The following is an 11,541-nucleotide window of genomic DNA, read 5'->3' as shown; positions in this document are numbered from 1 at the left end:
TAGTTACTTGTTACAACTTTTGTTAATTTTTCTTTTACAATATATTTTAGAATAAGGTAAAACAATATTTGAACATAATCTAAAAGTATTTAGAGTTTTGTTATTATGTTTATTTGGTTGAGACATTGTGAACACACTGGATTGTCGCAATGGGTTTATTTCAGTCCTGTATTCACTCTCACAGACATTATCATTCATACACCTTACTACGTCAACAATGGAGGTAAGGTGGGTGGTGTATTGCCCAAGGACACAACTACAGAATGCACTGCAGCCACTGTCACCGCACTGGCACACCTGGTCTCCCATCCAACTACTAACCCAACCCTGCTTACCTCCAGAGATCTAAAGACAATGGGCATTCTCAATGTAGCATGTGTTGAAGCATTTAGCCAAATATAATAAGTCAAGAAGACACAACACATTTATATTCCCAACTTTATTATCATTTATTTTTCAAACTGAGATGAAAGTTGTAATGTGTGCTTATTTAATGATGGTACATATTGCACACTAATGTAAGCTGGGATTTGAAGTCTAGTCGACCTCTTCAATAGTCGGGCCAGAGGAGGAACCAGCACCTCCAGCTCCACCAGGGAAACCACCGGGCATTCCTCCAGGCATACCACCGGGCATACCACCGGGCATTCCACCAGGCATTCCCCCGGGCATCCCTGCTCCCTGGTACAGATTAGTGATGATGGGGTTGCACACCTTCTCCAGTTCCTTCTGCTGATGCTCATACTCTTCCTTTTCAGCCGTCTGTACACACCACACAAAACAAGAAGGTGCATGGAATTATCTTTAAAGTTTAATAGGTTTAAAAGTGTGTGTTGCTAGATATTTCTCACTGTTTGTCATTATTACTAACTCGACCATCTAAGTCACTATGTAGAATCTGAGGACAATCAATGCACAAAAATGAATTAAGCTTTTTTATAGATTTGTACCTGGTTCTTGTCCAGCCATGCAATGACCTCGTTGCACTTCTCCACGATGGTCTTCTTATCCTCCGGGCTGATCTTGTCCTGCAGCTTCTCGTCCTCCACAGTGCTCTTCATGTTGAAAGCCAGGGACTCCAGCGAGTTCTTGGCTGTAACTTTCTCTCTTTGAGTGTCGTCTTCGGCCTTAAACTGCTCTGCCTCCTGAACCATGCGCTCAATATCCTCCTTGCTCAGGCGGCCTATCAATCATTCCAAATTGTAACGATGACAATGTGTTTAATTTGCATATTTTTTATGTCACAAGTCTTCAAAGGTATACCTTTATCGTTGGTGATGGTAATCTTGTTTTCTTTTCCGGTGCTTTTGTCCACAGCTGACACGTTAAGAATACCATTGGCGTCAATGTCAAATGTCACCTCAATCTGAGGGACACCTCTTGGAGCAGGAGGGATTCCAGTGAGTTCAAACTTTCCCAGGATGTTGTTGTCTTTAGTCATGGCCCTCTCACCTTCATATACCTGTAAAGCTCTCGTTTTAGTGTCGAGGGTCATTGAATTTAGTGAAACGGTTTAAACACCATGATACCTGAATTAGCACACCGGGCTGGTTGTCAGAGTAGGTGGTGAAAGTCTGGGTTTGTTTGGTGGGAATAGTGGTGTTTCTCTTGATAAGCACGGTCATGACTCCTCCAGCGGTCTCGATTCCCAGGGACAAAGGCGTGACGTCCAGCAGGAGTAGGTCCTGTACATTCTCAGACTTATCTCCTGCCAAGATGGCCGCCTGCACAGCTGTGAGGAGTTTCAGTGTCAGTCTGTACACAGAAAAGTATACAGGGAAAGCTTGTATAATGTGTAAACACTTACCTGCACCATAGGCCACAGCTTCATCAGGATTGATGCTCTTATTCAGGTCTCTCCCATTGAAGAAGTCTTGAAGCAACTTTTGGATTTTGGGAATACGTGTGGAGCCCCCAACAAGGACGATGTCATGGACTTGGGCTTTGTCCATTTTGGCATCCCTCAAGGACTTCTCCACAGGCTCCAGTGTGCCACGGAACAAATCTGCATTAAGCTCTTCAAAGCGGGCTCTAGTGATGGAGGTGTAGAAATCCACTCCTTCATACAGAGAGTCGATCTCAATGCTGGCCTGAGTGCTGCTGGAGAGGGTGCGCTTGGCGCGCTCACAGGCCGTACGCAAACGACGCACTGCTCTTTTGTTGTCTGTGATGTCTTTTTTGAACTTGCGTTTGAACTCAGCAATAAAATGATTTACCATGCGGTTATCAAAGTCTTCTCCTCCCAAATGAGTGTCTCCGGCTGTGGATTTGACCTCAAAAATGCCATCTTCAATGGTCAAGATTGACACATCAAAAGTGCCTCCACCAAGATCAAAGATGAGAACATTCCTTTCACTCCCAACCTAAAATTCAGTTAAATTTATATTTTATTTTTTTAACAAAAATGATATGCTGTTATTCTGGCATAGTGATGCTTACTTTTTTGTCCAAGCCATAGGCAATGGCTGCTGCCGTTGGTTCATTAATGATACGCAGCACATTAAGCCCAGAAATAACTCCAGCATCTTTGGTCGCCTGGCGCTGGGAGTCATTGAAGTAGGCGGGAACCGTTACAACTGCATTGTTCACAGGCTGTAAAAAAACATTTTACAATAGTATTTACTCAACGTCATTGGGATTTTTTCGGCCCAAATTCTGTGGGCATTATGTTTACACAACTTGTGGATTACCTTTCCGAGATAGGCCTCAGAGATCTCCTTCATTTTAGTGAGCACCATTGAGGAAACCTCTTCAGGGAAGAAAGTCTTGATCTCACCTTTGTATTCAACCTCTACCTTTGGCTTAGAAGAGTCATTTATAACCTTAAAAGGCCAGTGCTTCATGTCTGACTGCACCACAGCGTCATCAAACTTACGACCAATGAGGCGTTTGGCATCTGACAGAAGCATATAATATTAACATTTCACATAAATGTTATTACAAGTGTATTATGTTTCAAAGCTTTACCAAACACAGTGTTGGTGGGATTCATAGCGACTTGGTTCTTGGCCGCATCTCCTATCAGTCTCTCGGTGTCTGTGAAGGCCACGTAACTCGGGGTGGTCCTGTTTCCTTGGTCGTTGGCGATGATCTCCACTTTGCCATGCTGGAAGATACCCACACAGGAGTATGTGGTTCCCAGATCGATACCCACTGCTGGTCCTTTAGACATCTTGTAGACGCACAACAATTAACATTTTTCCTATTGTACCTTATTCTTGTGAACATATAATGAACTGGCAATTTAGAAATATTCCATAGTCTACATGTGAATTTATAGAACAGTGCAATACTTCTATTTCTGAATACTTGTATGTCTGTGCCCCAGCCCTATTTCAGTCCAGACGCCACAAAAGGCTTAAACGTAAATGACGGAGACCTTCTGATCTTTTTTCAGCAGCTCTGGTCTGATTCCCCTGTGCGTGGCATCTCAGTGTCAGCCTGGTGTAATGTGATGTGGAGAAACGGATCGCAGTCTATTTTCCAACAGCTGCCTCCAAATAACCTGCAGTTACTATTATTGGAGCTGCTGTGGCCGGGTAGCAATGAATGGAAGGTGGATAAAGTGGCAAAGGGCGTTTATCTGTGGTTTTCAGACTCTACATGTTGAAGCACAGTAGGCTTAAAGTTATTCAGCTTTGAACAGAAGAGCTTTGAGTTGGATTAAAATACATTGAGCGTCATAGAAAGCCTTTTGTCGATGCCATTTTAACAGTGTGTATTTAGCTGGTTCTACACATTGGTTCTTTTATCTGCATACACAGTTTGAGTGTTCTCTTAGCTTATTGAATTATCACTTGTTAAAGTGTTGCGTAACAGGAAAGTGCTTACATGGCTGTGCTTTACTTCTTTTCGATATCAGCCACATGCAATTTATGCCACGGTAATTTAAGCTTTATTAAAATCCCTAGTAATTAATGAGCTACAGTATTAGCCAAATTTGTTTGTTTCTCCATGTGATTACCATGCAAATTCACCTATTCAATGACCATATCAGCTAGAAGCAACAAACAACACAGAATTTGATGCCGGCCCTCTGTATTTTGGGTTACCTTGAGTTGTCAGATGTTCAAGACTTTAGTTTAAAGCACACAAGGCCCGTGGCTGCCCTCCTCACCAGCTCTGCTCTCTCCCCTGGCAAATTGACTAAGAGATCGACTGTCTGTGCTCCTGGGACTATAAAGATACACATGGAGAGGCACTGGTGTCAAGTGACCAGGCAAAAGGTCCATGTGCTGCCTTCTAAAGGCAGCAAAAAATACAAATGTAGCAGGCTACAATTACAGTTGGGATGATCAATTTGACACATATTTATGCATTTAGATTTTTTTTTTTTTTTATTATAGCTGTTCCCAATATTTACAACCCTCCCATCTGAAATGTACAGGTGGCAGAGCAGTTAGCGCTCTCCCCTCCCAGGAAGATCATGGGTTTGATTCCCAAACCAGAGCAACGTCACATGATCTCTCTGAGTGGAGTCTGCATGTCCTTCCTATGTTACTATTACTCCTGGTTCCCCGCCTTCCTCTCACAGTTAATACATACCTAATACATGTTAGGTAAATTTCCCCTAGTGCAGAGCGTCTCAAACTTTTTCTCTGGCGCATCCCCTCTAAGGAGATTAAAAAAATTACCCACAGCCTCTGGGACAGCGCAGAAATGGCGCTTCACTGCATAAATACGGAATAAGGACAAGGCGAACTTACGTTACTTCCCGGCCACTGCGAGCCCACCAGGTTACACAGACTGCTTTCTGTGGAGCTTGTCGTTGTTGTGTTACTTTTTAATGGCGGTTGGCAGCCAACTGAAAAGGTGCATTTACAGACACCTACTGTAGTTGTATGTCTTCAAATTATGTGTTTTACGCTATACCGTATATATATATATATATATTTTAATTGTATTTCTGCGTTTATGTTTAATTATCTTCAAAGCCCATAGGATCAAAGCGGAAAGGAATTGAATGCACACGCATTCTTTTCTCATATACTTCTTCTATGGTGTTTTATGGCGGCTGGTATCCAAGTGTTACATTACCGCCAGACTTTATCGTCCCATGGTGGGTTACTGTGGTGGGTTACACTAGTGTGGTGGGTTACACTAGTGTGGTGGGTTACACTACTGTGGTGGGTTACACTAGTGTGGTGGGTTACACTAGTGTGGTGGGTTACACTACTGTGGTGGGTTACACTAGTGTGGTGGGTTACACTACTGTGGTGGGTTACACTAGTGTGGTGGGTTACACTACTGTGGTGGGTTACACTACTGTGGTGGGTTACTGTGGTGGGTTACACTAGTGTGGTGGGTTACACTAGTGTGGTGGGTTACACTACTGTGGTGGGTTACACTAGTGTGGTGGGTTACACTAGTGTGGTGGGTTACACTAGTGTGGTGGGTTACACTAGTGTGGTGGGTTACACTACTGTGGTGGGTTACACTAGTGTGGTGGGTTACACTAGTGTGGTGGGTTACACTACTGTGGTGGGTTACACTAGTGTGGTGGGTTACACTACTGTGGTGGGTTACACTACTGTGGTGGGTTACACTAGTGTGGTGGGTTACACTACTGTGGTGGGTTACACTAGTGTGGTGGGTTACACTAGTGTGGTGGGTTACACTACTGTGGTGGGTTACACTAGTGTGGTGGGTTACACTACTGTGGTGGGTTACACTAGTGTGGTGGGTTACACTACTGTGGTGGGTTACACTACTGTGGTGGGTTACACTAGTGTGGTGGGTTACACTACTGTGGTGGGTTACACTAGTGTGGTGGGTTACACTAGTGTGGTGGGTTACACTACTGTGGTGGGTTACACTAGTGTGGTGGGTTACACTACTGTGGTGGGTTACACTACTGTGGTGGGTTACACTAGTGTGGTGGGTTACACTACTGTGGTGGGTTACACTACTGTGGTGGGTTACACTAGTGTGGTGGGTTACACTACTGTGGTGGGTTATACTACTGTGGTGGGTTACACTAGTGTGGTGGGTTACACTACTGTGGTGGGTTACACTAGTGTGGTGGGTTACACTACTGTGGTGGGTTATACTACTGTGGGTGGCAGTGGTGTGGCACTTGGATGCCGGCCGCCGTGGAGCACCAGGGAAGAGGAGGATCCAAGCACCTCATGTGCTTGGATCTCTTGGGCTTCAAACTCCTGTGTTTCTGAAGAATAAAGTCGTACAACTACAGTGGATGGCGGTTATGTAACACTTGTATACCAACCGCCATAAAACCATCACCAAAAAGAATGTGATGGTGTGGATGGTTTTTAATCAAATTGGCCAGCAGGTGTCACTCCCCTGTATAAAAACCCCCCTACCACTTGTTCCTCTGCTTCTCCCACTTCCGCCTCAGATTGTGCTGTTGTTGACGCCCTGTTCTCCTGTCCTCAGGTAGTTTCTGCATTTTCCACTTCAATCTTTTAATTCTACCGCCACTATGTTACTCTAGTGCCGTGGCGAGGCTCACGCCCCACGACCCTCCACGGGGAACTCGTTCTGGAAGCTGGGGTCCCATGTGTGTGTAGCTAGCTGAACAAGCCGCTGCCCGTCAAGGGTGCGCAGCAGAAGTCTCCCAGCAGTAGGTAAAAGGAAAGCTGCATTTTAGGCCCATATCTGCTCTGCCTTTAAAACTAACTTTAACTTAGTTAGTTTTAAAGATCATGGGGGATGGGACAAGTATGCTCCGCTACCTTGCCTTTTTTTCAACCTCAACCTGAAAATGTGATTGTTTTTATGGACAACGATGAATGTGTAAACATAGGCTCCAGTCACCTGTGACCCCTATGAGAACAAGGGTAGAAAAAAGTTTACATCTGAAATTAAACAGTGCGGTTTATTGCATCACACTAAAGTATAGATTGTCAATAAGACAACATTTCACAAAAAAATTCCACTATTAAAAATAAATAAAAATATTTTTTTCCTCAGCAGCCTTGTATGTCCCTGGATTTAAAAAAGTGCAGATTTCATTTTAATACAAAGAAATTACGTAGCAGATAGAAAAGGTCTCTGTCGCTGGGTTGATGGCAGTGTCTTCTCAGGTAATCCCAGGAGTGGCACTTGCAGTAGTCGAAGAAAAGCTGCTCTGTTTTCTTCAGAGTGCTATTTAGGTCCAGAGTTCCTTGAAGGCTGCAAAGAGAAAAATATTAGTTACACAATGCGCGGTGCCCTTTGCTAATTATGCTAAGGTGGTAATAATTTTAGAAACGGACCCCAATCATATAGATTTGGGCAGTCCCATTATTAATGATAGGCATGGTACACAGATATAACAGCTGGATAGAGTCATACAGTACCTGTTTGCAAACTGTATTAGCTGGACATCAGTTTGACACCTTAAAAGAAACCTTCTGTTTTCCAGAAGGATGGCGGCACAGATGAACAGCTCAAACGTGAAGTCTGGGTTGATTCTTTGCAGATGTGTTTGGGTGCCACTGTCTAAACACCAGGACAAAACACAATATAGTTTTCACATTGTGAGGACTAAAATCTATGCTATGACCTGCCTAACTTATGGGGACAATGTTGTATCCTGTGGTATACCAATGACATACACCTAGGGGTGACTATTACTTTGTATACTCCACTTTTGTTTATAATATGGGCCCTTATAGCAGCAAAGTGTGAATTTGTTATGCCAATGTATAGTCCTGAGACACCATATCACCTCTTCAAATGGGAAACACTACAGTGTGCATTGTATATCTGTGATGACTTGGATGCAATTGGAATTGATACTGAAATGGTCTTCTACTAGTAACTTTTTTCCCCCACGAAAATGTATTTGTTCCTTTCATGAAACTGACTGTTAGTGATATTGTTTACACAATGATTTACATATATAAAATACATTAATGAACATTCATATTCAATTTCATAGCCCTCAATTTAACCAGTAAACCTGACATACAACAAAATGAAATATTGTTCATATCCCAATGTGAGTTTAACGCTCCAGGCCAATAGAATTTGATCTCACATCAATAAACCCAACTTTAGCAAACTCACTCAATAATAACAGTTGTCAAATGTAACTTGCATACTGAACTGAATGAAGTGAGAATTCACCTGAGGTTCTCTTTTGTGCCAATCTCTCCTGATAGCGTGCGCGCTCAACTTGTTGAGAAATAAGCTCCAGGTGATCACAGCTCAGGATCTCGAACAAACGCAGAGCCTGGCTGTGTTCAAACTCCCTTTGGAAGCCCAGCAGCAGCCATCTTACACAGAGCAATGGCACAGCCCCAATCATTTCATTTCTGTTCATTATTCACAAATATTGCACTGAAAATACCTGTGGCAAAAGGTGAAGCTCTCCATGTTGTCCGTCACAAGGTGGTCATAGAGCTGTGGATCCAGCTCTTTTAACAGAGCTGCTTCCAGTTCTTAAACACCAAACATAACAGTTTAGAAGTACCGGTAGTTTTGCATCAGATTCTTGACACAAAAAATATATATATGTGTATATATATAATTGTATATATATATAATTGTATATATATATATATATATATATATATATATATATATATATATATATATATATATATATATATATATATATATATATGATTGTATATATATATATATATAATTGTATATATATATATATATATATATATATGATTGTATATATATATATGATTGTATATATATATATATGATTGTATATGTATGTGTATATATATATATATATATATATATATAATGCATGCTGAACATGTTTGTTTGTTTGTTTGTTTGTTTGCTTTGTTCACCACTAGAGGACACATATCCTTTCCTCTGTTCACATATTTATCACAGTCAATGTACTGAACCTTTTGCTCTAATGTTATTACCTATTTTTCTGTGTAACCCGTCAGCTCTGAAGTCTTTTGAAAACTTCTCCATGTAACAGGAAAAACTCCAGAAAGTGTCCACTTCTGAGTCCAGGACCTCCAGGAAGCGGCTGCACAGGTCATTCATGCCTTGTGCATAACTCACTTCTGTGTGAGAAATTGTTATATAGATGTATTTGTTTTGAACAAAAGACAGGACATGTGAGTTTTACCTGGATGAAAAGCAGCATAAGTGATGAGGATGTCTCTTAAGACTAAGAGATTGCCTGATCCTTCTCCTCTGCACAGACAAATAATAAAACATAAATACAGCAAAAGTTCCTCTCAGCATGAATAATAATATCCCTTTCTGATCAGGCAGACAGGAAATTGTGTTCATTTAGTATTAGTGAAAATATCTTATGAATCATGTTTTCAAATTGACCACTTAAGTTCTATAAGTATAAGTATGTATCAGCTGCCTGATTCTAAATACACGTAATGGTAATCAAATGAGTTAGATTACTTAGTTTGCAATTAAATGGACAAATGAACAGCACAAAGTTCAGTAACTCAAGGAAAGTTATGCCTCACAGACATAAAACACATGCACCTCCTTCATGGTGCTAACTACTCTGCATCCTGCATTATTATGTATATATGTAACCAAAAACACTGGCATTATAAGTAACAGTATTATTAACCTTAGGAAAGGTAAGAAGCATTGTGAGATATTATTAAAAACCTCTGAATGGCTGTCACAAAACTCACTTGTAATAGCTCAAGTTTCTGTTTGTTCGTGGCACGTCTTTGTCTATTATTCGTATAGCTTCTTGCAGCTCCTTTTGGTCTAGTGTAACTCGCTCAAACAAGATCTGCCCAATAAACAAAGCAAATACAACTTGTAAAAATCAGTCACATAGTATCAGGAATCTTAGTAAACACAAAAACCACACCAAAGGTAAATGACTGCATTTGACTCTTGCCTGAAAATTCCTACTAAACGAGTAAGGTAAAGGAAATTAAATCATCAAAAGTAGATATATATCTTACTCTGATTTAACAACAGATAAAATCCCAAAAGGCAGGAAATAGAGGCACTAATAGTGTAACTAATAGCATGGCTACTATACTTTACAATTTCCCCCCCCCCAGTCTTTTGCATGATTGACACTGATCCGAGACCACTAACGAGTTTAATAATATAGAATTCATCTTTTGATGCTCATTGTCTGAACTGTCAAACTTCAAGGTGGATGGGTGAATACTCTAACCACTGAGCCACTGCCATTATACCTGTGCTTGGAGCTCTAAGAAGGCCAGCTTTTCTCTGACCTCGAGGCTGTACTCCTGAGACTGTTGTTTGACCTGAAGCTGTCTTTGGTTGAAGTATTCAATAGCCATGATTAATTCCACTGTAATTACAAAGACAAGAACTCATGAGGCATCAATTACATGTGTGGTCTTTGATAACCTGATGGACAATGCCATTTACCATCTGTGCCATTGATGTGCATTTTCACTGTTGAGGGAAGTAAACGCTGCCACTTTCCTTTCATAACCTGGTATCGGACGACCAACTGCTCCAGCAGCAGGGGGCGCTCCAGAGCAGTGGAGCTGCAGGGGTACATCCCAAACAAAAAGCGCCACACAAGGCTTCTCTCATGAGGTAGTACACCCCCTGGGCAAAAAGGAGAAAAAGACACTCACCTATTGGGGTTGTTTTGGTATTATTAAGACACAGGGAAATTAATAAATTCATCAGTAAACTTGATCAAGAGGTGTTCTGCTGATTATAGGATATAATATACCTTAAGGCCAGAAAGTAAGTGAGATCTAAATATTTTTTGACCAAAGGATTATTATTATCCGAGCATTTGGGTATCATGCTTTTAGCTAGAGGGTTTTTTGAGTCTCATGTGATATTATTGTAACCTACTTCAATTCAATAAAAAAAAACAACTACAATGATGTGATGTGTCTGGGTAAAGTTGTAGTTAATGAATAGTGCCACTGTAACTCGGCCATCATTTGACCTGCTCCTTCTGCACATGTTAATAACAATAAGCAGTTATGAAGTTAAAAAAAAACTTGAACATAGTTAATCAATATACATATACATAATATAATTAATATAACTATATATATAGTACACACACACACACACACACACACACACTTTTGTGTTGTTAAAGGAATGTTTAAATTAAATTGAACAAATTGTCCAATAATTTTAGATTGAACTTTCTGTGTTGACAGAAACTGGACTATTTACCACAGGTACAATCCCACCAAACCAAGTGAAAAACATAAAACATAAAACATGTCATATACACAAAATAAGTTCTGGTTGGTATCACTAGTATTTGGGTTCAAAGTTCATCTTCACCCAATTATAGGCTCACAATAAAGATAGGCCTACACTTAAACGAGTTTATTACAAGTACCGTTTTTGAAAACATGCATCCTCAGCCTGGACTCGTCCACTCTGCCCTCTGCGTCCATGACTCCAGGTAAAGTGATTCGTGCTGCGGCCAGGGCCGGACGGTGCAGCGCCGCCACTGACGTCTGCTCCAGTGGCGCCACTCCTGCTGCGGCCTCTTCTACACCTGCGCCTGAACGGTCCATGTGCGCTCGGACAGGTACCGACCGTGCGGATGAGCGGGCCACAAACCAACATCCTCCTCCCTATCCTAAGCATGATCCCGAGGCATACATTCTC

General features: G+C 41.4%; 2 protein-coding genes across 2 annotated transcripts; both read right to left on the bottom strand.

Moving 5' to 3' along the window:
- Positions 1 to 424: 424 nt before the first annotated feature.
- hsc70 (heat shock cognate 70) lies at positions 425 to 4,255 on the bottom strand. Its single transcript, XM_072460485.1, has 9 exons — positions 4,053 to 4,255; positions 2,968 to 3,172; positions 2,691 to 2,896; positions 2,440 to 2,592; positions 1,808 to 2,363; positions 1,530 to 1,732; positions 1,264 to 1,462; positions 951 to 1,183; positions 425 to 762 (listed from the first exon to the last, which is right to left on the bottom strand). Exons 2-9 carry the CDS (start codon positions 3,170 to 3,172, stop codon positions 538 to 540), a joined length of 1,980 nt encoding a protein of 659 aa, XP_072316586.1. The 5' UTR covers positions 4,053 to 4,255; the 3' UTR covers positions 425 to 537.
- Positions 4,256 to 6,901: 2,646 nt separating this feature from the next.
- On the bottom strand, positions 6,902 to 11,541 carry LOC140373885 (TBC1 domain family member 15). The gene is made up of 10 exons (XM_072460588.1): positions 11,267 to 11,541; positions 10,315 to 10,500; positions 10,116 to 10,234; positions 9,591 to 9,694; positions 9,053 to 9,120; positions 8,841 to 8,987; positions 8,297 to 8,387; positions 8,074 to 8,222; positions 7,302 to 7,443; positions 6,902 to 7,134 (listed from the first exon to the last, which is right to left on the bottom strand). Exons 1-10 carry the CDS (start codon positions 11,445 to 11,447, stop codon positions 6,972 to 6,974), a joined length of 1,350 nt encoding a protein of 449 aa, XP_072316689.1. The 5' UTR covers positions 11,448 to 11,541; the 3' UTR covers positions 6,902 to 6,971.

Source organism: Eucyclogobius newberryi, unplaced genomic scaffold (genome assembly GCF_026437365.1).
Source record: "Eucyclogobius newberryi isolate DKJ021-1_F unplaced genomic scaffold, fEucNew1.0.hap1 SCAF_3, whole genome shotgun sequence".
Classification (NCBI taxonomy): domain Eukaryota; kingdom Metazoa; phylum Chordata; class Actinopteri; order Gobiiformes; family Gobiidae; genus Eucyclogobius; species Eucyclogobius newberryi.
Note: the sequence above shows the minus strand (reverse complement) of the source record. Positions and strands in the feature narration are given on the sequence as shown.